The sequence below is a fragment of the Dryobates pubescens genome, chromosome Z (assembly GCF_014839835.1).
Source record: "Dryobates pubescens isolate bDryPub1 chromosome Z, bDryPub1.pri, whole genome shotgun sequence".
In the NCBI taxonomy this organism is placed as follows: domain Eukaryota; kingdom Metazoa; phylum Chordata; class Aves; order Piciformes; family Picidae; genus Dryobates; species Dryobates pubescens.
The window spans coordinates 88995695-89023539 of NC_071657.1; the positions used below are offsets into that span (position 1 = coordinate 88995695).

Genomic DNA, 27845 nt, shown 5'->3' on the forward strand with positions numbered 1-27845 from the left:
AAATGTTTCTAGAAAATGCTTTGGACAGAGCCTTTTCACCCACAAACTGTGCTGCCCCAATGGCAGGGACCTCCAAGGAAGACCCAGAAGAAACAAAGGCCTCATCCTGTCAGCCGAGGCACATGGTGCATCTTTTGTATGATCTATGACTTTTAAGATACTGCAATAACCTGAAAGATGCCACGAGCAGCAGGATCACTCCTCAGGCTTAAAGGAATGTGCCAGGCGAGTCCTGTGGTCAGTCTTTAACGTCAGAAAGGGCCCCACTTGCTGTATTTCACAGTAGCAGCACGAACCACAGGACAAATGAAGAGGCAAGACAGAGCGGGAGGGGCCCTGCAGAACACAAGTCAGGGAAAGACGGAAGACAGAGGACTGCTTTTGTTCAGTCATTTGCAAGTTAAAGAATGATGTAAGACCAAAGGCCTCAGGTCAGCAAAGCATTTAAGCCCTGTCTGAAATGACTGGCATCTCTGTCAGCATCATCCGAAGAGCAGGGCTATCTGTAGCCATCAGTCATATTCAGGGCAAACACACACACACTAAAGCAAAGCATCCTTACCCCCACAGCAGTTTCCACTACGACTTACACATTCCTTTCTCTCCATCAGTGTATTTCTCCAAACGGTGCTTACTAGTTAAGCTCTATTTTAAGCACCTGCTTTGGTGAATAGTCGTACACTATCAGGTACCAGACATCTCACACAAGTTCCTGCATATGACAAAGATTTCACAGTAGCATGACATCAATAGTGCAAGGCAAGGCTGCTCTGTTAGCAGAGTACAGCACCATACCATCAGCTGTGCCAGTGATGCACAGCATGATCTTTTTTGGGCCAATTACATCTATAAACATCTTTTATAAACAGCTAAGGTCTGGCTTCAATTTGATCCTACTTCTGGTTTCTCTTTCTGCAATAACTTACTGGAGAAGCCTCTGGCTGGTAAAACCCTCGAACAGAAAATGCCCATGTATCCACACACCTCTCAGTGAGATCTCACTTTAAACCACATCAAACTATGAAATTGCACATCCCAAAGTACTTTGACTGTTTTACTACTTCATGATGCAAAGCCAGTTCATCCATCCCATGGGTGACTTTCCAAGATGTTTTACAAGCCATTTACCTCCACGATGTTTTGCTAACAGTTTGTGGCAATATTTACTGCAGTCTCACAGGTTCCACAGCCACACATGCCCAAAACGACCATCGCCCCTAAATTCATTTGTTATTTATGAAGTAACTCGATGGGGCTTCCCACGGCAGGAGTCGGAGAACAGGACACAGCAGGGGGCAGAAGAAAACATCTTGCTTAGACTTTGAACTTACAGAGGGGCACTGCAAAAATCTCAGAGAATAAGCAATAGGTTTGCTGCTGTGCAGATGTGAGTGATTTAGGGTAACTCAGACCACCAGCACAAAGTCGATTTCTTAATATACCACAAAATCCTCCCAGTGTGGTCCCCTAGGGTAAGCCTCCCTCCCTGCCGCAGAAGGCAAAGCTGTAATGAACTTCTGTGGACAGTTTTTGCTCCACACAGATGGTCTCCCTCCGTCTAGGGCTGCCTAGCGAGGGGATGCCGGCACAGCACGGCAGTGAGTCTTCCCATGAGCGGTGACAGGCGGTGACTCCCGTCTCCCTTAGAATCTTCCCTTCCCGGTGCTCCCAGCGCCCCAGCACTCAGCTATTTTCCCCAGTCAGCCGTCGAGGACCTAAACTGGGAACCCTAACGCCAACTCACCCCTCTCACCGCTCTGGAGGGAGCGAACGACGTCGTCCAGGTCGAGGTGTCGGCTGCTCTCGTCGAAGCTGTGTACAGCCATGTGGAAGGCCTCCTCCTGGAAAACCACATGGACGCCTTCCATGGCGAAGTAGCAGCTGCGCTCAGGGTTGCTGTCGCTGTAGAGCAGCGTGGCCCGGCTCCACTGGTGGTGGCGGAACAGGGCCAGCAGCATCTCGCCCATCTTGGCGTAGGCAGGGGCCACGCGGGTGAGGTGCGAGTACTCGCCGCCCTTAGCGCCGAAGCCGGCGGCCAGCGCCCCCGCCGACAGCATGGGGACGTCCCAGTGGGCTGCCAGCCGCGCCACCGGTGCTGCCGCGTACTCGCAGACAGGCCCCAGCAGCAGGTCGGGGCGGCGGCGCTGCAAGGCCACCATGTCCACCAGGCTGAAGAGGGCGCGGTTGCCGCACGCCGAGTCCTCGTAGGTGAGCTGGAAGGTGTAGCCGGGCGGCAAGCCGGCATCGCTCTCCCGCAGGCTCCGCACCGCGTACTCGATCGCCGGCCGCACCCGCCCCAGCGAGAAGAGGTAGGCGTCGTCCTGCGGCAGCAGCACCAGCACCCGGATCAGCTTCTCCTCCTCCTCCGCCGCTGCCTCCGCGCCCGCGGGGCTGCCGCCCAGCGCCGCGCGCGCCGCCAGCACGCAGCAGAGGCTGCCGAGCAGCCAGGGCGGCATCGCTCCCGCCCCCCGCGAGACGCCCTCGCTCCGGCAAACTTTTCACCCCCCCTTCCCCGCCCTCCTAGAAATTGTTCGGTCGTGCTTTATTTCTCAGGTGTTTGGCGAACAACCTGCTCCCGTCTGCGAGTTACGGACGGAGCATCTCGGCTCTGATTTCTGGTTTTCTTATAGATAGATAATAATAATTACTATTATTGTTATTATTATTAGCCCAGCCAGCTAGATCCCCCTGCGGGGCTGCCAGCCTGCGCCCTCCCCGCTTAAATAGCGCGGGAGCGGCGGTGGCTCTCGGCACGCCCGGCGCGGCGCGGCCGTGTTTGTGCGCAGGGAGGAGCCGGCCAGGCCGCTCCCGCCCGCCCCCTCGGACAGCCCCCCACCCCGCGCCCGCACACCTCTCCTGCCGACCGCGGCTGCGAGCGCGGAGGCTGTGGAAACCGCCGGACGGGGTGCACTCATCACACATGTAATGTTTATATGTGTACATTTATGTACCTTTCTGCTCCACTGCTGCCCTCCCTGCCGAGTGAGTCCCTGCAAGAGGTAGTGGGCAGTACAGGGTCCCATTGCACCTTTTTTTTTTTTTTTCATTGAAGGCGGGAGGGAGGGAAGCGGGGGAGGGCGGTTAAGGTGTGCTTTGCTTCATAAAGAAAACATTTTAGCTTCTCCCCCGCAAGGAGTTTGGGGTCGTGCTCAGCGCAGCTAAAGAATTCAGTGAAGGGGATTTTGAAGCATCAGCACTAGAGAGTGCTGAGGGCGCCCTGAAGGGCACTGAAGCAGGGTACAAGCAGAGTTGCCCGGCTTCCATTTCCTCACCCGCGAAGATGCCCATGCTTAGTGATGACATAACTCTATGGGGAAGCCGGCACTGGATTCCTGACCCCTGCCTGTATCACTCTGGGGTCTTTCTAATAACCCATGCCAAGAAGTCTCAGTTTTCTGTTGCTTTCCACCTACTGTGTGTCAGAGACAACTTACTGCCTCCAGCAGCAGAGGTTTTCCTAGGGAAAGAGACAAGTTGTGTTTATCAGCAGGAAACTTTCTGAATTATCTTGACAACACTGCTTGGTCAGGGCATGTTAAATGCATACCTGTTCACCTCTACTTACTGTCCATGAAGTTGCTGTGCTCAAAATGTTGTTAGTGTCCATGTAAAATGGACTGCCTTCTTCTGGAATAAAGTCAATGCATAATGTGAAAAATGTTTTGGGGAAGAGACTTTGGAATATGTGATGCTTTTTGACAGCAAAATCCTGAAGGATATCTCTCTATGGATTTTTCTGTGCTTCGTAACACCACACATCCTCAAACACTGAACAGGGCTGTGCAGTTTGATGTTTTATGGCTACTCAGAGTGCCAGGTTTGCATTCAAAAGGTGAGTGAACTGCTTCAGAACTATTTTGTTTAGTTCAGCACAGAGGTCGTTGTCAGGACAATATGTACACTGGGTTTGTTGATGTCTTCACTGCACAGTTTATGAATTGGAAACCTGCTCACCTGCGGTGACCATCTGCTCACCTTTAAGATGCCTCTGTTAAAAAGAAAAGAAAGCTGGGAAAGCTTGTGCAATTACAACCAAGAAGTGGAAAGGAAACAGCAGATAGCACAGTGTACAGAAGTAATCATCAAATAAATCATTCTTTTCCCCGTGAGCATTTATCTAATGGGGCTCAGTAAAATAAAGAAGCTAAGAAATTCAAAGGTAGCATCTCTGAGAAATGTGCCTCTCACATAGTTTTATTTTATTACTGAAATGAACTTCAGAGGGTTCTTACATATTACATAAACATCCACCCTGGTGAAGCTGGTCTTCTGTGTTCCTGTACTGTAAGTTATGTCAGGCATTTTTTTGTTGTAAATGATTCCATATAACATAGTGGAGATTAAGCAGAATGTTATAATATACACAAAGCTTGCAAAAACATTTTAAGACACATTTTGAAATGCTGACCTTTGTAGTCACTGCTTTATGGTGACCGTACAGATGTGTTTACAGCATTGAAATCTGGATAGATCACTTGATTCCCTCCTTCCCCCACTAGAATATCTTTTTCATTTTACATGTGAGTTCCATACTCTCCTAACTGACTTATTTGAGTGTAAGCTGTGTAAACACAACAGAAAAGATAGAAAGCCCATAAATCTCAGTGCTTCTATCCCTCCACACTAGCTGCTCCTTGTGAGGTAAAGTACTGCTGGGAGAAGCAGAGCCAGCATGAGGGGGGAAAAGAAACAAAAGGCATCTAGCTGGTACTATGTAACTGTAGCAGCATCAATCACCAATTTTGTTGCTTTCAGAAAAATATTTGCCCTACAGTATATGCTCCTTACTCACCTGACCAATCACATTCAGCCTTATGTGAGCCAGTGTCTTTGTGGGCCCAAAGTGTCACACACATTTCAGTGGGTTTGTAGAGAACAATTAAAGCCTGTCATGGATTTATTTTTCTGAGCCAGAAATACAAAATAATTTACTTCTTAATCCCAATTCAAAATGTCACATCATTATTAGTTCACTTACAGTATTCTCCGTACCTATACAGTCAACATTTCTCCATGGACCTTTTTTTAACTACATAAATGCTTTTGAATAGGAACAAATCCCGCAGTTCTGAATCAGTAGCAGGCAGAATGCCTGTGGACTGCAGAGGTTTCAGGCTGGCCCTTTAGGACTAAAGTCATCTGAGACACTGGCTACCTTCCCCCAAAAGTAACTCATACACAAATCAAGATCACTTAACTTCCAGCTAGCATTAGCAACAGTCTGAACAGCCTGTCCCAGATTAAGGAAATTCTTCTCAGAGAGGTTCGCTGAAAACACAGTCCCCCCTAGAGGCTGAAAGGATGAAATATTTTTACCATCTGTACTGCAAATATATCTGGCTATTTCAGATTTCCAATTTTTTTGTTTTTAAAAAAAACCACTCTGTTCTATTTCAGTGAATCCATGCTCTTCAGGAACACACCTAGGAGATGCGACAACACGTGACCCATCTCACTCCATGTCACCTGCAACGTGCTGCATCTGTGTGTCTCTTTTCGCATTTTGTGGCCCTGCCTTTGTATTCATGTGTTAAGTAGATATACAACAGAGCTGTAGGTGAAAATATGGCAGCATGAAAACTCAAGATGGCCTTATCTGATGCTGGAAAAAAAAAAAAAGAGGTAGGGAAAAGGGACAAACCAACCTCTTTGCATAGATATAGATATAGATATAGATAGATATATATATACCAGATGAATCTACCCACACAAAATGTGAGCATCCACACAATACAGACAATGGCAATACTTTGCAGAATCTGCTACTCTTGTTGCCTTAACAACTTCCACTTGAAAGCACAAAGTAAGGTAAAGACAGGCAGGTGGATGTAATTTTTTCTTTACATATGAGAACAGAACTTGGGAAGACAAGCTGTGATGACCTAGAGGTCTAAGGTAATCTAAAGATCATCCCTCCACTACACTGTTCAGCTTTGCTAACACTGCTAAAATCATGGCTTTGTAGTCCTAAGAATCACATGGTGCTGCATCTGCCCATCGATTCCCACCAACAGTGAAAGGTGAGCAGCACATGCTAGGATGAAAAAAACCTGACCTCCACTCAGTAGCAGATTTTGCTCATGTTCTCAGCATTTCAAAATCATGTACTCCTCTAAAGCATACAAAATATAGGGATAAACCCCAACACAGCATAATCCAATCAGTACTTGTTCTGTTTGCTTGCATCTGCAAGGTAATACTGAATGGGAGGTAACAGGATGAAAGATGACAAATCTTTGCAGTGATACAACATTTGAGGCAAAATACAGAAGAGCTGCCATGCCATAGAGAAAAATCCTGTTCTCAGAATTATCTTAGAAGGTCCCAGTCTGGTGCAGAATAACTGGGACAGATACACATGTTAGGGACATAAGTCAGTTTATCAAAATTAGATTTCCAACATCTAGTGTGAGCTACAGGAATTTCAGGAGGGCCCAAATTAATATTTTGGGACTATACAGTATAAATCACAGTCAGCAAGTGTGTACAGTCTTATTTTCTGCATCCCATATAGTTATAGCAAAGGAACTGGATCCATACCTTCATTTCCATCAGAAGACTTTGGAGACTCCCTGAAGCACTGTCCCTCACTGCATGCAGGATCAGCATTCACAGTATCACACAGTATCACAGTATCACAGTAACTAAGGTTGGAAGAGACCCCAAGGATCATCAAGTCCAACCTGTTCCAACAGACCTCACAACTAGATCATAGCACCAAGTGCCACGTCCAATCTCCCCTTGAACACCTCCAGGGACGGCGACTCCACCACCTCCCTGGGCAGCCCATTCCAATGACGAATGACTCGCTCAGTAAAGAACTTTTTCCTCACCTCGAGTCTAAACCTCCCCTGACACAACTTGAGACTGTGTCCCCTTGTTCTGGTGCTGGTTGCCTGGGAGAAGAGACCAACCCCCTCCTGTCTACAACCACCCTTCAGGTAGTTGTAGAGGGCAATGAGGTCGCCTCTGATCCTTCTCTTCTCCAGGCTAAACAATCCCAGCTCCCTCAGCCTCTCCTCATAGGGCTTGTGCTCAAGGCCTCTCCCCAGCCTTGTTGCCCTTCTCTGGACACGTTCAAGTGTCTCGATGTCCTTCCTAAACTGAGGGGCCCAGAACTGGACACAGTACTCAAGGTGTGGCCTAACCAATGCAGAGTACAGGGGCACAATGACCTCCCTGCTCCTGCTGGCATTAACAACCTTAAATCAGCTCTGGTGTATTTTATGTAAGAAAAACAGGTTAGCTTGTGAAATTGTGAGAATAACCCTGTATTACAGCAGCAGGCAACAAAAGAGCATGTCTAAATTACATTTATATCCTTTCCAATTAAAGTTCTAGTCTTTGTGAATAATAAACTGTTCACTTAGTAATGAATGTGTCTAAATATACAAAATATTGCCAAGTAAATATAGGCCTCATTTGACTAATATTAGTTTTAAAATACAGAAAAATAGATTTTCATTTGTATGATGCCACTAAAAGTGTCACAAATTGTATATAGCATTTATCAGTTTCTAGTAAATCATCACCCGTATCAGGAAGACTGACATTGCAGGGTCTACACTGCAAGTTCTACAAGAGGCAGGCAAAATCATCTTTTGAAGTGTTTTAAAGTAATAACCATGTGCATAAAATTATATTTATATTGGAAGTTAATTTATCTTCAGTAATCCTATGACATCCAAATCAAAGCAGTTTCTTTATGGATTATTGCAAAGCATATCTTTCTTTCCCTCCGTTTGACTAGTATTAATGACCTGCATTTCTGCAGTCAAGGCATGTCTGCAGCTGCAATAGGAACTTTATTATTTCCAAAATTAAAGAAAGCTAAAACATACAGAACTACAAAACTGCAGTTTTCAACAAATACAGTAATAAGATATCTGTTATTACTTTCTTAACTTTACTTACTCCAGCCTGCTCGATACTGTCCTCTATAAAATGGCATTACACACAGCCATACAACCATTAATGGGCACTATCTTCAGTTGTGTATCATTTGAGTTGAACATTAACAGCTTGGCTTCAAGTTTTCAGAATGTGCATCTACCGTGGCATTTTTTGTTGTTTTTATTCTCATTCTAACTTTGTCTTAAAGAGATTATGGAGATTCCTGAAGAGATTATGGAAATACTAATTGCCTTGTATTTATAAAAAACTCTGGCATCTTTTTGTTTTTTTAAACCCCAGCCCTTCAATGTGAGGGGGAAGGAGCCTCTGTGCGAGGGACAGGCACATTTACATTCAGCCAAAAGTGAATTCTAAGGTTAGAAAGACTGATGCAACATTATCATCATAAATCCAAGATTTCATCTCCTCCACGTGCAATCACCCCCTTGCAAACTTGCTTGTACCTGCACTGTCCATCCCCAGGAACTGAGATTTACCTCTACCCCTATCCTGTATGCAGCCAGTGCACTAAAGGGGTGAATATATCTGCTTTGGGCCAGGACTCAGGAAGACCTCAGCTGCCCCAGACTGCTGGATAAGAAATATCAGAAATAACACTGGGAAGCCTCATTTCATTTTCTTTGTGTAGTCCTGGGGAAATCTGGACTGATTCCTCTCCTTCTTCCTGAGATACTGTAGCACTGGCAGTTCTCCAGGGACAGCTGAGCACAGTGATGCTTATTTCTCTCCTAACATAGATTTTCCAAAGCACTTCTCATGCTTCGCAGAAAGAAAATGCTTTAGGTTGCAGGACTCTTCACATTTTTTATTCAATTTAGGCAATGTTTTGTTTCAACCAATTTTTATCATGGTCCTCATTAATAATAAAGTATGCTATGTTTGCGTGCCATTTAGGTTCTAAATCTCCACTAGGGAAATCTTAGCCTTCCTATTTTGTATGGATATGTATGTACTGATTGGTGTTGAACTAGTGCCAAACTTGAACCAATGTGAACAAACACTCAGAAGCAGTGCAATGCTTGCAAGGTTCTTTGAAAGACAAAAGAAGACATTTTAAATGATTGACCAGGCTAAGCATAACCCAGATCACAAGTGAAAATAAGATAGTTGGGTCTTACAGGCAATGGAGTCCCACATTACTTGTAAATCCACAAAGAAGTGCACTGCTTGTATAGCATGGTTATGGATGTGGTGTAGATGTCATTTCTGTTCCACATACAAAAGAGAACTATTGCTCTTGTGGGTGTATTGCAAGTCTGTGAGTAATACAACACTGCTCTGAAAGTTGTTTTGTGGTGGTATTGAAAAAATTATCAGAGGCTGGGTATTTTTGAGCCTCTTTTCCCTACACTACACTGGAAATGGTTCACTTTCTGCAGGCAACAGGTTTCTGTGTTTATAGATAATACCTGGATATAGAATCCTTTATGCTAATGAACTGAATTAGAAGCATAAATTATCTTGGTTTACATCAGAGTATGGCTGTAATAATGACTTAATGACTTAACCTTGTGGAGATTTTCACTTTTGTTTTCATTTCCATGTCTCAGAGCTGCAAAATGTGCTCCTTGGATTTACAAATACCTTTGTCTCTTTGCTGGGCTCACTTCAGCCTTGGATGGTCACCCCTGAAATGCACAGGACAATGGCCACCTTGTTCCTCATATGCATTTGCCTCGATCAAAAAACCCGTATCATATTTTGAGATAAATAGAAAGTGCTGAAATACAAACATCTGTTGTGCTTCAGCAACACCACAGCAATTCTGTCCAGAAAACTTAAAGGCTTTGGAGATCAAAGATCATTTCTGCTTGAGATTTAGTAACTTTACAATAGGTACCCATACTGCTTGTAAAAAATACTAGAAATCTTGTCATGGTGTCCCTCATAAACAGAGCTGGAATCAGACATCCTAGATCAGCCAAAGAGTTGGATTGCTTTTATGTGTAATATCAAGACAGAAACTGTTGTGCTGTGCTACTTTCATATGTATTTCCATATCAATGGAACAGAAATTTCACAACATAATGAAAACAGACATCTAAGCTTTGGCCGGATATTCAGCACTACAGTCAGTATCAGTTTACATAGCAATATGAGCCTAGAAATTGATTAAGATTATTCTGAGGGAAACTGTGGATTTATTTAAAAGTCAGACCAGTTTATTGACATGGTCTGCACTTGTGTTGGCATGGCAGAGCAAGAGATCTGAAAGGACAGCAGCAAGCTGCCAGAGACTGGAGGCCGGAACTCTATTTGAGTTGGCTTTTCACTTGCATGTTATTTACTGATTAATTTATAGGGAAAGTATGGGGAAAACCCTCTTTTAATACAACTGATAGATCTTGTTTCAGTGAGTTGATTTTTAAAATATTTTAAATAATTACTTTTAAAAAAAAAAGAGTACTTCAGGAGGCCTGTCATTTCCAGTTTATAAGAGCACTAATGTCCTTTAGTAAAAAATGTCTGTATTGACTTGCTGGAATACACATTTGTCATTTTTCATTACATCACTGGAATGAGTACAAATGAGATTATTGAGAGAGAAGGACAGATGCTCCAGATGGGTGTATGGAGGAAGACACAGTAAAGTAATGGAAACAGCACAGAGCAATGAAGTGTTACATACCAAAAGAGGAGATTTTACACATAATGAGGAACTAGCTATTTCATATCTCTGTTAATGCCATTTAATTTGACCAAGAGGTGTAAGAGTTCCACAAACAAAATGGACAGATCTTCAAGTTCCTGCTAGGAGACAGGCACTTGGCAGTTTACACATCACTTCTTCAAACAGCCAGAAGCAGAGGATTAGGAAATGGAGGTGTCCTTATCTTCTCTGCAAAAAGCAAGGCTTTTGGAAGTGTGGCTTCTACTTGCACACTGAGAAGAGACCTATAGGAAGTCATGTCTTCTTTCTGTGCAGTTTGCCACATATATCTAAAGAGCCTACTGGTTATTTCCTTTAGTTATGCATTTTGGTTTTGCTGACAGCATAAGTAAATGCTTTTATCACACACACACACACACACAAACCTGCTTGAAAATGTTTAACTCGTTCTCTTGTCTGAGCATTTACAAACTATCTAAAGGACAAAAACATTCCTTATATTTGTAAAAAAAATTTACCTCTTCCATGTCTTTTGCTGCCAAAGCAGACAGAAAGAGCAAACATATATAACTGTAGAAATTTTAGCAGTAATCAGATATCTTTCTGAAGAAGTGGATTTATATTTTTTTTCTCCTCTTAAATTTTCCTGATATTTTCACAGAAGATTAACAAGGACATAAAATAGGTTTTAAAGATTTTGTTTTCTTCAGCTTTAATTTCTACATCATTCTTTTTTAATACCAGACAGAACCTTTTAGGAAGATGAGTTTGGCCAACTTTGTTCTCTCAACAGCAGTCAGGAGTTTATCCAATGCAGGACAGAGCACAGCAAGACCCCAATGTAATTTGTAGCTGAAGTGTGATCTGGCTTTTGTGTGCGTTTTTTCTGGCCAAACTCAATTGCCATGAATTTTTAAAAAAAGGCCAAAAATTGCCTTGAGGTCACACATATTCTGGCAGTAGCTGATCCGAAAGAAGGAATTTGGGGATGGGCCTCCAGTCCCTAGCTATCTGGCTGGCTGAGTACTGCTGCCAGAGTTTGCTGCACTTCCAGGTATGCCAGAACAGTTGCATGTGTAATTGCTACTTACCCTCATTCTGTCAGTATGGTTTGAGTAGAAAAGGTGTTTCTGCTGAACTATGTCATTTGACAGAACCAGGCTAAGGAGCAGCTCTACTTGAAGAAATGCCAAGAGACTGGAGGGTGTGATAACTGCTGGTGTTATGGAGAAAACAGCTCCAGGTGAGCTGCACTAACAGATTTTTTTATGCCAGTGCAGCTGCACCCAAGATGGCATCTTGGGCACAGGTGATCTAGAAGATAAAATAAATATATATTTTATTATCTACATATACGTAGACAATATATAACTTTTTTAACCATCACTCCTGTGGTTTACCCATGGTGCCAAGATTAAACAGTACTCTTGTTTAAAGGGGTGACTGACTTCATGTTTGTGAAAGGAAAGCTTATGTACAGAGCCTAGCAGCACAGGCTGTGTAAGTATGTGCTACATACTGCGAACAATGCAGTGCTTTCCAGGTGTTAAGAATCATGTGAAGACAGAGCCAGAATCCTGACAAACTAATAGGGAGACATCAGAGAGACAGGAGAGCAATGAGTGCAGCCAGCAGTGAAAACCATCATAGAATCATTTTGACTAGAAAAGACCTAGAAGATCAAGTCCAACCTTTATGTAACTCTATCAAGTCAGTCCTAAACCATGTCCCTTAGCACCACATCACACCTCTTTTGAACCCATTCAGTGACTGATGTTCATCCACCTCCCTGGGGAGCCTATTAAAGTGTTCAATAACACTTTCACTAAAAAAGTTTCTTAGAATATCCAACCTAAACCCCACCTGGCACAACTTGGGGCTGTTTTCTCTTGTCCTATCACTTGTTACTAGAGAGAAGAGACTGAACTCCTTTCAGGTGGCTGTAAAAAGCAGGAAGGTCTTCTTGTAATGAGGGGCCCAAAACTGCACACAGTACTCAAGGTATACCCTCACCAGGGCTGAGTACAAGGGGATAATCACTTCCCTGGTCTTGCTTGTAACCTTTTTCCTGATACAGGTTGTTGGTCTTCTTGACCACCTGAGCACACTGCTGGTCATATTCAGCCAGCTGTTAATAATCACTTTATTGAAACAAAAAAGTCAGTGTTACTATAGGCTGCATTAGTGCACTGAACACTTGTGTGATTTGATGAAACTGACATAATGCTTGGAAAAAATATACTTGGAAAGCAGCTGTCAGAATGATACCTAAGCTGATTCTATCCTGTGTTTGGTTCTTGTCCAAAAAGTCATTTAGGCACATGAAGGAGTGAAGAGTATGTGTTAAAAATCCATAAACATGTCAAGGATGAATGAGGACAGGTGAATAGTTTGAAGTTTTGATCATTATAATAAACTGGAGAGTTAGTTTTTAGTCCTTCAGTGAAGTATGCAAAAAAGCAGAATACAGGACAGAACAGTGCTGCAGAGAAGATTCTGCTCTTCATAAAAAGCCATGTGCTGAAGGTGAGTGAGCAACATGATGCTGCTTTGCAAGTAGGTCAGGTCGAGCAACAGTCCTCTCTGCTCTGCAAGAGTACTGTTTGCTTTGAGCACTCTTGTTCTGAGAGAAACACAGACAAACAGGAGAGTATGTAAGGGAAGAAGCAGTGTGGAAGCATGTCCCCTGAGACAGGTTCAAAAGTTAAGTTTACTTAGTCTGGAAAATGGAAGAGGTGTGGTCTGTCATGGATTCAGGTCCAGCTGCAGCCCAGCCCCACACAGCTGCTCACACAACTGCCCCCTGACCCTGTTGCATAAACTGGGGGTAGATTTAGTAAGAGATTAATACCCTTGCATTCTAGCCAAAGTTCTCAGAGATTAGAGGGGCTAGGAGTGGCTGGACTTATCTCTTAGTAGGGATGCAATTAGGGTGGCTTGCTATAGGTCTGACACCAGATGTATCAATTGCTGTAGGTCCAGCTGCATTTCAGCAGTCAGGTGCACAAACAACATGGTTTATTTATACTTGTAACATATGAGCCAACAGGGTAGATGGCCAGCCTGGATGGACAATGAGCTTCTGAACGAATTAAAGGGAAAAAAGAAGGTGTATCATCTTTGGAAGAAAGGAGAGGTAACACATGAAATGTTTAAGGATGTTGCTAGGTCACAGAGGAAAAAAATTAGAGAGGCAAAAGCCCATTTAGAGCTTAGACTGGCCACTGCTGTGAAGGACAACAAAAAATGCTTTTATAAATATATTAATGGCAAGAGGAGAGGCATCCTTAGTGGACACAGAGGGGAATATTGTAACAAAAGATGAGGAAAAGGCAGAAGCAATTAACACTTTCTTTGCCTCCATTTTTAATATTAGGACAGGCTGTCTTCCAGACAACTGGCCTCCTGAGCTGGCAGATGGAGGCAGGGAGCAGCATAGTTCCCCTGTAATCCAAGGAGGAAGCAGTTAGAGATCTGCTCAGCTACTTGGATCTCCACAAGTCCATGGGACTGGATGGGATCCATCCTAGGGTACTGAGAGAGCTGGCAGATGAGCTGGCCAAGCTGCTCTCCATCACTTTTCAACAATCCTGGCTCACTGCTGAGGTCCCAGATGACTGGAAGCTGAGGGCAACAAAGCTGGTGTGGGGTTTGGAGCACAAGCCCTATGGAGAGGCTGAGGGAGCTGGGGTTGCTTAGCCTGGAGAAGAGAAGGCTCAGAGGAGACCTTTTTGCTCTCTACAACTACCTGAAGGGAGGTGGTAGCCAGGTGGGGGTTGGTCTCTTCTCCCAGACAACCTGTGTCAGAATGAGAGGACACAGTACAAGCTGCGCCAGGGGAGGTTTAGGCTGGATGTTAGGAAGAAATTCTTCACAGAAAGAGTGATTTGCCATTAGAATGGGCTGCCCAGGGAAGTAGTGGAGTCACCATCACTGGAAGTGTTTAAAAAGAGACTGGATGAGGCACTTAGTGCCATGGTTTAGTTGATTAGATGGTGTTGGGTGATAGGGTGGACTTGATAATCTCAAAGGTCTTTTCCAACCTGGTTAATACTGTATTCTGTATATATATACAGAGACTTTATGACTCCTGGTGACAGGAACTTAACTGCAGAAATAGCTATACAGCTTTAAGAAAATGGAATTGTAATTACGTGTGTCATTACCCAGGACAAAATACACTTGGTCACAGTTTACCAAAGGGATAAGCTTCTGGGGAGGAAGACAAAAGCTGTAGATGTCTTCCCAGGGCTTTATCGTCAAATTCTTGTCCAGTCCATGAATTGGGTTCCCAAAGGGCTATTATTTATAACTCAGTTTTCTATTGTGTGAAGTGTGTGTGTAGGACTGTAGCCATATCAGTAAGTGAGCTTTTCAGTTGCACAAACATTTCTTGATGGGACTTGATGTCTTCAACCAAGGAAACACAAACTGTGGTCAGGAACAGTTAATTGCTGTGATAATCAAGACAAAGGAATGCCAGGACCACATCTGGCCTCCACCAAGATTCCTGTTTTGATCCCATCACCAAATACAGACTGCTGGGCCTTTAACCAGTTGAAGTATCTGGTTCAGACCTAGATGCTTAATCAGCAGTTATGCTTTCTTATTTCCAATATTTGCACTTCCAACACATGCCCTGGTAAGACAAGAAGTAGAAACTGGGAGCAAAAATCAAAGACTTGTGGGCTGAGAAAAAGGAAAGTTTAAATAGAACTATATAAAGAATGAATTAACATCTGTAATAGCCACAACAGTGAAAAAGTAATGTATAAAATGAGTTACCAGAAATTTGCTGACCTTCCACCAGAACCCTGGGCTTGACATTCATGGCATAGAATACTCCACTGGCTAGTTTAGGGGCTATAGGTGTGGCACCACCTGGCTTCTAGTTAAGAAAGTAAACTTCATCCTAGCCTAGCTGAGAGGGACCTGGGGGTGCTGGTCGACGGTAGACTGAACATGAGCCTGCAGTGTGCCCAGGCAGCTAAGAGGGCCAATGGCATCCTGGCCTGCATCAGGAACAGTGTGGCCAGCAGGAGCAGGGAGGTCATTCTGCCCCTGTACACTGCACTGGTTAGGCCGCACCTCGAGTACTGTGTCCAGTTCTGGGCCCCTCAGTTTAGGAAGGATGTTGACTTGCTGGAATGAGTCCAGAGAAGAGCAACAAAGTTGGTGAGGGGTTTGGAACATAAGCCCTACGAGGAGAGGCTGAGGGAGCTGGGGTTGCTTAGCCTGGAGAAGAGGAGACTCAGGGGTGACCTTATTACTCTCTACAACTACCTGAAGGGAGGTTGTAGACAGTCGGATGTTGGTCTCTTCTCCCAGGCAAGCAGTACCAGAACAAGAGGACACAGTCTCAGGCTGCACCAGGGGAGGTTCAGGCTGGATGTTAGAAAAAAGTTCTATACAGAAAGAGTGATTGCACATTGGAATGGGCTGCCTGGGGAGGTGGTGGAGTCGCCATCACTGGAGGTTTTCAGGAGAAGACTTGATGGGGTGCTTGGTGCCGTGGGTTAGTTGTTTGGGCGGTGTTGGATTGGTTGATGGGTTGGATGTGATGATCTTGAAGGTCTCTTCCAACCTGGTTTATTCTATGTATTCTATGTATTCTATGTAACCCAGGAACCCTTTACCCCATGCAATTGTTGTGCAATTACCTATTCTTTCAGGTAAACTGAATAAATAAAACTTCTTGTACCCCCTCAGAATTTCTTCTTCCTCTAATCAGTATCCAACAGTAGAGTCCCTCAAGAATCCATCTTCTGGCAGCTACTGCTAAGATTCTGTCCTCTCTCCCTGTAGTGAGAAAACCTTGAAATGATTTACCAGTTTAGTAGTATTTTTAGTAAGATTCCAAGTACTTCCAAGGAAAAAGAACACAAAGAATAAAGCCTTCATATAACTTGTCACAACAGTTTGACAAAATTCACAGTTAAGATGTCCGTGTTTTCAGCAGCTTTAATGTATTGCTTTATTTGAAGCATTGTTACTGGATTGTGTCCACGAAACATCATTAGAAAGGGATGTTAGTAAGAAGATCATCAGAACATTTGAGTCATGGCTAGGAAGAGAAACCAAGAACATACTTTTCAAATAAAATAAATTTCACTCAAAGTATGTACAATAAAGTCATAACTGCAATGAAAAATATGGTCAAAGGCAACAAAATCTTAGAACACAGCATCTGTTTTCCTCGTATTGTCTGCCATTTCCCCCCACAAAATTGTTGATGGAGCACCTGCAGGAGAACGTAAAGGAATATATAATTATTATTTTTTTTTTGTCCTTTTGTATTTTGACCCAATTTCCATTCTGGAGTATGATGGAGATTATTTGGAGTAAGAAATTGAATTTGGAAAACCAATGCTTATGGACTGTACCAAAGGAATGGCTTGGAAATGCATTTCTTGCTCCTAATCTCATTATGTAGGAAATTCCTCCTGTTGCCACGGCATGGAGGACTCAGCTCAGAGTGATGTTACAGATCTCTGTAACATGCAAACCATTACTTTTTCTGGTAAGGGTATCAGGAAGTAAGTCTGATCAGGTTAATTACTTTAAAAATGTAAAAAAAAAAAAATAAAAATTAACTTTTAATTGTTTAAGTATTATGTAAATATCACTGTTATGTAAATATGTATTGCTGTATAGATGTTATGTGAATATGCATTGCTGTTACAAGAAAAGATTGTTCTCAAGTAAAATTACCAGCAATGTCTATAGGGGGGAAAAAAGCTCCTCAGAATCTGGAATTCCATTTTTACAAAAATATCTGAAATAAACCAGATTCTCAGACTTTACATTCTGAAATGCACACTAAAATGAACCATAACTGTTTTGTTGGGTTTGGGGTGGTTTGTTTTTGTTGGGGTTTTTTTGTTTGCTTGGGTTTCGTTTGTTTGTTTGTTTGTTTGTTTGTTTGAGGGGGAAGATTACCAAAAAGTATTTTGGATTCCAGAAAATTGCATATATGGGCAAAAAAAGTTCTGTGTAGTAGAATAGCTTGGTGATGCTCAGTTATAGTAAAAGCTAGTTTAAATGTAGCTACAAAAAGCAAGGGTGTGTCCAAGAGCCAAAATTTTGGCAAAAAAAAAAAGTTGTATCTATTGAATTTTTAACATTAGTTCATTAAAGACATGTGATTTTAATTTTTTCTAGTTAGCACTCTTCCTCATCAGTATATGAAATTGCTAATATTGTATTTCAATTTTTAACTGACCGTTGCATCACCATTGTATATTGAACAAGGAATATGAAATGGAAATATGAATCCCCTTCTCAGAGCCCAGTCACAAGACTGAGAGTGGAGACCAGAGAGGGAGTTACAGATTCACACAACTGCAGACATCACATCTTTTCCTGAGACCAGTACCAAAAAAAAAAAAAAAAAATAAAATAAAAGAAAGAAAGAAAGACAGTATTTTCTTTGTCCTTAAGTATAAATCCAGATTCCAAATCTGGAAAATTGGAGTAATATGCTGTAATACTAGGGGGTGGATGTGGGGTGGGAGAAGTTCATCCTCAAGGCTAAGGTTTTGAAAAGTATCTTAGTCCTAGATACATCACTTGGGTTCATAATGTGGCCCCCAAAATGACTTGTACGATCTCTATCAAAAGAACACAGGAAATATCTGGGTTTAATTGAATGATGGCATACCTAATACTTTTCCTAATGTGAGATGACAAAACATTGAGTCAATTACAAGTATTCCAAAACCTCTTAGCCAATGAAATAGGGGTAAATTTGAGATGTGTGGATGAGACATGAGTTATCACTGGCATGTTTGTTACGATGAAGCAGAAAGCCAATATAGTTTGAGAAGAAAAAGAAGGGGAGGGGAATCACTCAGCATCTCATTTCTTTAAAGGGCCCAAGGATTCCTAATAGGAGTCTGATGCTCATCTGATGTTACGGAGTGAAGCCTTATTTGAAGTTTCAGCTAGAATTTTTTACCTGTGATTCCAGCATCCCTAATGATGAACAATGAAACTGGATGTCTCCTACATTTGACCAAACTCAACTTTACTGTGTTTTATTAAAAAACAAACAAACAAACAAAAAACCTGCCTCAAAGCAGAGAACGAAAGGAGCTTGAGCAATCTGAATGCATTATCTCCACAGTTCAGGTAGAAAGACATGGTGGCAAGAGCAGCAGTTGAAGAGGACCTGCACCCTGGAAAAGAGATGGGGCAAGGGTGTCACTGTGCAGTGTCCTTCCAGTCTACAAAAGGTCAGTGGGATTTCTGCTGCTACTACGGATTTTCCATCTAGCAAGCACATGCATACATCTCTTCTGTAAGAAGCAGAAAAATGCCTGCTAGATGTAGCAAACCTCTTGATACCATGAAGACTACTGGAATACATTCTGTAGTGGCTGTGCACAAACCCACCTTGAATATAGAAACAAAATAAAACTGGTCTCCTACTTTGCATGAAATACCAGTTATTTTTTTTATCCTTCTAAAAATATAATTATCTCCTTCCTATAAAAATAATAATTTTAAAAGGGTTAAAAAAAATCAAAATCCAAAGCTTAGATTAATTTTTTTCTAGAATGCTCTAGTTTGAAACAGGACTTCAGTTATTGATATTTTACTTCAATGCCAACTTTTTTTACCTTACTTTACATGTTGTTAAATTTCTGAGTGTAACATGCTATACTGGACTTCAAAGAAGCCTGCTCTTTTGTTGTATCAGCAAAGATGCAGAAAGCTGCACAAGATTTCAGGTCTCAAAGCTGAGATTACCATATTTGCATGATTTTGTAATGGGAGCTGAAAGCTCTTCATTTGGTGTCGGTTTATGGAAATCCTTTAGGCCTTGAATTCAAATGACAGATTCGTGAACTCTAGATGTAAATGGACGGCTTTATCCAGTTATGATTAGATGGGTGTTTGTAAAGTTAGTAAATATTCCACAGTGAATAGAATGTACGTCAAATTTAAACAAACCCAGACACTTAACAGAAAGGCCAGTGCTCTATTACACAGTCTCAAGCTGCTCCAGGGGAGGTTGAGGCTCGAGCTGAGGAGAAAGTTCTTCACTGAGAGTCGTTCGTCATTGGAATGTGCTGCCCAGGGAGGTGGTGGAGTCACCATCCCTGGAGGTGTTCAAGAGGGGATTGGATGTGGCAGTTGGTGCCATGGTCCAGTCATGAGGTCTGTGGTGACAGGTTGGACTTGGTGATCTTTGAGATCTCTTCCAACCTTAGTGATACTGTGATACAAGTTAGATGGGTTTCCCTAGAGAAGCTGGTGCAAATAAATGTTCAGCGGTGCTACAGGCTGTGAAATATTTTTCTTAAAATATCACATCTTTCCCCTTCCTCAGGTTCTTGCATGTTCATTTATTTTTTTATTTCTTACTTTTTTTGTTTTTTTTTTCCCCCCTCCATTCTAAAATTTTGACAGTGTTGAGTTTGGGGTGGGGTGTTTGTTTGTTTTATTTAATTTTGATGTTTAGCTTTTGTGAACTAAGTTTAAGCCAAATGATACTGCAATTTCAACTGAATTTTCCAATCACATTTCAAACGCAGCCAAATGAAGCAGAAACAAAAACTATGATACATCCGCTGTTACGAAACATCCACTTGTGATAATCATTAAAACACACTAAGATCGATTCACACTGGCTTAGTGTCCGGATGAGTTCAGTCACACATCTTTAATTACGCTGCCCAAGAGTGAAGCCAGTAAAACAGCTATTCTGTTTCGTGTTTTACGCGGTAGATCTTGTTACCTAAAGCCATGAGTTGTGAGCAGGGCAGCCCGTAGAATTAGCGCAGCGTGTTCAGCTGCTGCCATCTTCTGTCAAAAAGTGGCAGTTCTACACGTCTCCCGATCGCTCTTCCAATCTTTAATCACCTTTTCTCTTTCACATTAGCGGTCCAGGATTTTTCTCATTCTGGCATTAGATAAATTGGGTTTTCAACTGTGTTGTCTCTTAGCCACATTATGCTGCTCACATTTTACTTTTAGACAGCAAATAAATTAGGTCTAGGCTTGATTCTGTAAGTCTGTTTTTACTGTGCCTCGTTTCAATATTTAAAAAAAAAAAAATAAAATAAATAAATATAGTGGTTACTTTTAAAGTTCCAGCATTTGCAGTCAAATGATGTGATTTTCTCTTAACCATCCTTGACTCCTACCTAAGCAGCATTTGAAAAAATGTACACAACTGCCTATTTTTCCTGAACTTTTTTCTTACAGCACTTCCAAGTCCATGGAATCTGAGGGGCTCTGTTGTCCATTTGAGCATGTATTAGTTATCTGAAAAACTAATAACCCAGATCATTACAGGCTGATAATAAGATGGGAGGCAAAAGCGGCGGCAGAGGTCCAAGCCAAGCCGCAGCCCTGACAGCTATCCTTCAAAGGACGGACACTGTGCCAGGATTTGTTGAAAACATGGAATTTGTAACAAACGCCTGCGAGTCCACAGCCATTATGAGATTGTGAGGGCAGAATGTAACCTTCCAGAATCAAACTATTATTGCAATATAAAAACAACATGAGGGAGAGGAAAAAGGTTACAAGGCAAAAAATCGTGCCTGAATTATCACTTCCTTCTTAAAGATGTTGGCAGCCTCCCACACAACACTAAGCCTCCCGTCGGGATAGGCCTAAGCAAAGCAGCCACACTACCACATTCCAGTCTGCCACAATCTCATCAGAATCCCTTCCGTAATTTCCCCTGAGAAACCTAACATCAGTCCACTCGATTTTGTCCCCACTGCGAAGAGTGCTCCCATTAGGGTCATCCTTGACTCAATCGCTGCCTCAGGGGAATGATAGCTCAGTCCCTCCGTGCGCGACCTCCACCCCCCCCCCACCCGCCTCTTGTCACCCTCGTGGAGCCTTGAGGCCCTGATAACTATGGAAGAGAGGTTGTGTTTCTCCCGCAGGAGCGAGGGGCGCAGGGCTGTGAAGAGACGAGCCTCGTGGCCCCGCTTTGAGCCCTCACGGCCACTGAACCAGCCTCCAGCACCTTGATCTGATGGGGCCTCTAACAGACTGCCTTCACGCCGCCCTTCTGGCCCTACCAACTTGGGCGCAGCCACGCACTCCACGACTGCCCAGCCCTGTGCAGCCCTCCTGCCCTATTGGCCCAGTCGCCGAGCCACCGCTGGAGTCGCTGCGGCCGCCCCAAGTTGCATCAGCTTCGGCCGCCGAAAAAGCGCCTGCGCGGCGCCGTCCCTGCCCCTTCTCCGCTGCGCCGAGCGGCTCCGCGTGTGGTAATGGCGGGTGCTGACAGCCAGGTGGGCCCGGCACCGCGGCGGCGGGTCGCGCTGGAGCACCAGTTCTTGCCTCAGCTCGGCTTCCCCTTACACTGGTGTCCTGAGGCGGGGCGTCCATCCTCAGGCCTGGGTCGGAGGAGGAGAGGGGTGCTGTCGGGAGGACGGGTGCTGGCAGCAGGAGGGTCCAAGGCCTCTTTCTCCTCACCTTTGTAGCCGGTCGCCGGGGTAGGGCTTTTCCGCCGCATCCTTCTAGCAGGCCGTCTGGGGTTCCTCAGATCCCGGAGAGCAGGGTCGAAAGGGAGTGAGGTTTACCTGAGTGTAGAAGAGGCAGTAACTGGCTGGGGTCAAGAGACTGGGTCCCTTACGTGGTATGCGGGTCTGAGGGGAGTTAAAGCAACTGTTGAAGAATGAGGAAATGGTTCTCGCCCTCAGGTAAATGCTGGGGAAGAAAAAAAGGCAGACTGCGGAAAGAAGAAAATGAAAGAAGGGGCCGGCGATGGAGGGCGGACGGAGGTAAGCTTCCCTTATGTCACACGTTCTTCAGCGATGTGGTCTCCTGGTTGCGGTATTGCGCCCTGCTCGCCTTGCTGCTGTTCATCGCTCTGAAATGTTGTATCTGTTACTCCTTTCCCCCCGCTCTTTTATTTCGCAAAATTTGTCATAAAGTAACATTGTTGCTTCCACAGCATGTTGATTTAGTGTAAAGGGGGAGCATTTCTATAGTTGCGTCTTGGTGATGCAAAATGCTGTGCGCGTGTTTGCACTAGGAGATAGGCAGCAGGTGTCTGGGATAAGGAAAGCCTGCATAAGGTGCCCTGTCTTCCGTGTTCGTGGTGGGTAAATCCCTCTGACTTCACAGAGAGAGCTGCCAGCTGTTAGCCAGCATTTACTCTGAGCCAACTGGATAACTTTGTGAGCTGCTAGTCCGGATGTCATTGTATGTAAGCTGAATTCTGTTCCTGTCCAGGTGGCTCAGAGGAGAGGTGTGCCCTTACATTTTTTGATCTAACAAGAAGAATTGTTTTTCATTTGTACTTACACAGTGTTTTCAAATTTCTCTTTGTCATTGCATAGCTTATTCAATAGGTGTTGAATAAGCTGTGTAGTAGCTTGTTAACACATGCACATTAATAAATAAGCATGCAGTGTTATATTTCAAGGTAATAGTTTTCATTAAACTGAAGTCTTACTACTGTATAGTTAATACATCACTAATACATAGTAATAACACTTACTTGTTAGATATAGCACATACATGGATAAGGTGACATCGCTGCTTGTGAAAAGTATACCTGTGTGTGTTCTTAACATAATGTGGACTAACAGTCCATTGATTTTTTTTTCCTTTGTCTTTATTCATCATATATAGCTGAATCCCTGGCCTACATTTATCAATGAGCGTTTAGAAATGTACAATAAACTTAAAGCTGAACATGATGGCCTCCTTGCAGAAAGAGCTGCAAATGACAGCAAACCCATTAAAGTTACATTACCTGATGGCAAGCAGGTTGATGCTGAATCTTGGAAGACTACTCCTTACCAGATTGCTTGTGGAATTAGGTACGATTCTGTTCTGTGATACAATCACATCCAGCTGTATGTCTGCAGGTTGTTGTTGCGTTTTGTCTTATATGGGAGATACCTATCAAGAAGAGCAATGGTACATCTCCAGGTTACTCAGACTTACTGTGGAATAGATTTGAGCAGTGCCACTGGACACCATGACAGTTAAAATTAGAACAGTTAAAATTAGACAGTTAAAATTAGAAAAACTGAGTGATTCTTAGCAGTGAAATATAATTTTTGGTTTTTTTTCTGGCTTAGGTGCCATGTCATTGGAACCTTTATTACATTTGTGATCTGAGGTCAAGGAAAGGGTTTTTAGCCTAGTGGAAGCAGAACTGTAAAGTTGCTACATCAGAAATAGCATTTGATAACTTCAAAAAGAGAAGCTCAGCATTTAATTGCAATAGGATTTGGAAACCAGTTAGTACTTTGAGGTTGCTGCCACTTAAGTGAAATATGCTAATGAGTATTTATGCCAAGTGTAGATCACAGTTTTCTTCCCTCATATCTGAGATGCAAGTAGGATTTTCATGGATGTTCAAGACTGGCTAAACTGCTCTTTTATTTGGAATTTTTGACATTGTACCCACTGTGAGCACTTCTAGAAATCTTACTCAACACGGAGGGCGAGTTTGGGGAACTTAAACTTACTGATTTCAAAAGATTACATACCATGTATTTATTCTGTAGTCAGGGCTTAGCTGACAACACTGTTGTTGCTAAAGTGAACAAGATGGTTTGGGATCTAGACCGTCCTTTGGAGGAGGATTGTACCCTGGAGCTGCTTAAGTTTGAAGATGAAGAGGCTCAAGCAGTGAGTATCTTCTACCAAAATTTGTTTACCTGTAGATTTGCAATAAGCTCATCTGTGAGTAATTACTTGCATCTTTACTGTGTTCAGAAGACCAGAGGAAGGGAACAGGTTTGCTGTGCATGTACATTTGCATTTTCTATTAGCTCCATAAAAGGGAGACTGGGTACTGCAGGTAATGTGCATTCTGCTAGCAGTTGGCTGCAGCTGATGTCAAGTCTGTTCTTGTTTAAATGTTGTATTTGCAGCCTTCATTTTGATGAACGGACACCTTCAGCACTGACTTTGAAAGCAGTACTGAATACAAAAGTACTGTCTGTGTACAATCATGAAAGTACTGAATGGGCTGTTCTTTTACTTGGTACATGCAAAAGTGCATGCTTGTATTTTGGCTGTTCATTCAGAGAAATGTGGATATCCAGTAAATTTGCAAATACTGTCTTCAAAAACAATAGCTTGGTACGAGAAGCTGTTGAAGTCCTCACAGAGGTCTTGCGTTCAAATGTGGGGTTTTTGTATTGAGTAAATAATGGCTTCCGTGAGATTTCTGTTTTCTATTCTGTGCAAATAAAAGCAGACTGAACTACAGATTGCTTTTAATTTGTCAATAATTCAGGTTAATTACAAGATGGAACTTTAGGAACTGTTCTACTGCAGTGCAGCATCTCCCAGGCATAAAATCTTCAGATTAGGACTATAGGATTATGATGAAAGTGCACCTTATGCAGAGTTTATTGATAGAAGTTCATAGGAAAAAATTTTGAATTGGTTTCTTGACTTCTTGACATTAATTGAATTCTTTCAACAGTAGCTGAAAAGAATTATTTGGCTGTTAATAATTTTCCAAACAATATTGGAAATATTGGTGCTTAGGATGAGGGCATTGCTGGGCAGGTCATGTTCGTTCTGCAGACTACTCTAATGTGGGATCTAAGTATTCTTAAAAGCAAGCATTTCAGGAAAGGTTTTATTAAAACACTCAGGAGTGTGTTGTGTACATTCAGACTGATCCTCTCTCTTGACTTCCATTAGGTGTACTGGCACTCAAGCGCTCACATAATGGGTGAAGCGATGGAACGTATCTATGGTGGCTGTTTGTGCTATGGCCCACCAATAGAAAATGGATTTTATTATGACATGTTCCTTGAGGAAGGGTAGGTTTTGTATTTTTCTTTTTCAGAGGCTGGGGGGATGGTAATCAGCAAAATTATTGTTACCTGCTTGCTCCCTAAGCAAAGACTTTGTGGACTGCTTTGTTCTTAGCAGCCTGTCTTATCCACAAGCTGCTGCATGGCATCTGGATCAGAAATTGGAAGTGAAAGCAAGAATGGTTTACTTTTTTGTGTGTGTTTATTTTAGAGGTGTATCAAGTAATGACTTCTCTGCTTTGGAAACATTATGCAAAAAGATAATGAAGGAAAAACAAGCCTTTGAAAGACTGGAAGTTAAAAAGGAAACACTACTTGAAATGTTTAAGGTAGGCTGGTTTAGAAGTTCATTTGTAGCACTGTGATGTTATTCTTTAAGTATCTGTAACTTTAGCCATATACTGTGTAAATAGTGGGTAAGGTCTATCAAACTAACATTTTAAGGTGATAGGTTCTTATAACTTCATTTGTGATGTTTAACAAAAACATAATTCTTAGGTTCTCAGGAATATGCATTAGATTTTCTGCCACTATAAGAATTTATGCCAGTGGAGAAGTCTTGGCAGCCACATTCTTCATATATTTCCCACAGATGGAAATTTGCATTATTTTATGTGATATACCTGTATTGTATTGGCCATTAGTAAAATGCTGTGGTGATACTATACCTGCTTGTGCTGATGCATTCAGAAACCTTTGTAAAACATTTTTTAGAATGAATACTTCTGAGAAAGTCAACATCAAAAGCCAGTTCTTTCTCTTTAGTACTTGCCTGCAAACAATTTTCTTGCGTTCTTGAGATAGAAGTTACTCAGTTTCACTGTTAGAACATCAGGAGGATCATAGTGTCATTGAGGTTGGAAGGTACCTCTGTGGGTTCCCAGTCCAAACTCCTGCACAGGTCATGGGGTCAATGCTGAAATGAGACCACATTTCTCAGTGCTCATCCATTTGGGCCTTCAAAACCTCTAAGGATGGCAACTGCAGAAGGTGCTTCCTCCACTGTCAGACTGTGTTTGTGTCTTTCTGTCTGTCTTCTATAATTCTGGTTTTCTACAGTGTAGCATCAGGTTGTCAGTTCTCTTGCTTAACAGAGAGTTAACAGATGTGTGCTGCTTTTTTTCTCAGTATAATAAATTCAAGTGTCGTATCCTGAATGAGAAAGTCAATACTCCAACTACAACGGTATACAGGTAACTATGCATGCATCATAATATTGCTGGATATAACCTTTTAAGATTAAATGTATCAGAGCAATGTTTCCCTCTTTTTTAGGTGTGGTCCCTTGATAGATCTATGCAGAGGACCTCATGTTAGACATACTGGCAAGATAAAAGCCATAAAAATTCATAAGGTGAGTGCTGAAACTGCCCTAGACAAATGTCTTGCTGTCTTTGCACAACATGGTCATGGCCTATCCAAGTATGTATTGCCAAAAACACACTGTAAAAAGTTTTGAAAGTTGTGTGTGCTAGAACGATTATCAGTGTGAAGCTCAAATATGTGGCCAGGACCCTGCACTTTCTGCACAGATAAGAGCACGAGAGTGGCTTAAGCCTTGGTTAACTGTGTCAGTTAGCACCTATAAATATTTGCTCAGCTGATGATTGCATCTGAGTGTGCATAAACAGTTGGAATAGGATGGCTACAAATAAACAAATAGACTTCACAAAAAACCACAAAACAGCCCAAGAGAGCTTAAAACAGTGTTTACATATTCTGTTCCTCTCTTCTTTCCAGATATTTTTAATCAGTGCTCTGAACATAGATAAGATTCCCCTTATGCCTTATTTGTTCTGCATTAAATATAGTGATTTATTAGCAGTTGCATCCCTTCTCATAGCAAGCAGTAGTAGTAAAACATGGAGGCTTCTATTTTTTTTCTCTTTATTTTTTTCTGTTGTATTTTGTGTGCAGAATTCTTCTACCTATTGGGAAGGCAAGGCTGATATGGAATCCCTCCAGCGGATCTATGGAATTTCATTCCCAGATGGAAAAATGCTGAAGGAATGGGAGAAATTCCAGGAGGAGGCTAAAAACAGAGATCATAGAAAAATTGGGCGGGTGAGAGTTTTTGGTAACGTATGTCATGAACACTGCGTGACTCTAACCCCTTAACTAGAAACATCTTGAAGACAGAATATACTTGCTGTCACAACCAAGATGTGGCACAATTGTGCTTTCAGCCAAGCTGCCAAGTCAGGTACTTTGCCTTGAAGGGTGTCTGAAGTCCTGAAGGAAATGACTGCTGTGTAGACTTTTTGCCGTTTTAAACAAGATTACATTCAAGGACATGAACACTTCACTCTGTAGACAATGCTTCTTCCTATGCAGTTTGATGTAACTTGTTCACTCTACAGTTCTTTTCTTACATGTGATTTTGTAATTCATAATACATTTCTGTGGTTTTTCAGTTCGTTGGCTTTTGGGTTGGTTTTGTAGACTTAATCCCTTGTCCTAATATGGGTAGTCCTGAACACTGTTAATGGTCTGCTACTAGGACATTAGGAGAATATACAGAAGAATTCACTATGTGCAGTCCTCAAGCATGTGCA

The 27845-nt window shown here is 42.5% G+C and overlaps 1 protein-coding gene across 2 annotated transcripts in view; it reads left to right on the plus strand.

Moving 5' to 3' along the window:
• The first annotated feature begins 1778 nt into the window (after positions 1-1778).
• The window catches only part of TARS1 (threonyl-tRNA synthetase 1), a 37087-nt gene continuing 11020 nt past the window's right edge, over positions 1779-27845 (plus strand). Inside the window, exons 1-9 of one of the 2 annotated variants that reach the window (XM_054178079.1) lie at positions 1779-2309; positions 22198-22278; positions 23135-23325; positions 24022-24145; positions 25175-25296; positions 25502-25619; positions 26419-26483; positions 26566-26644; positions 27208-27354. In XM_054178079.1, the coding sequence (XP_054034054.1) occupies positions 1854-2309; positions 22198-22278; positions 23135-23325; positions 24022-24145; positions 25175-25296; positions 25502-25619; positions 26419-26483; positions 26566-26644; positions 27208-27354 (1383 nt within the window). In that variant the 5' untranslated portion in view covers positions 1779-1853. Of the gene's footprint in view, positions 2310-21706; positions 21787-22197; positions 22279-23134; positions 23326-24021; positions 24146-25174; positions 25297-25501; positions 25620-26418; positions 26484-26565; positions 26645-27207; positions 27355-27845 lie in introns of those variants that run through there. The other variant, XM_009902857.2, reaches the window with a different exon arrangement.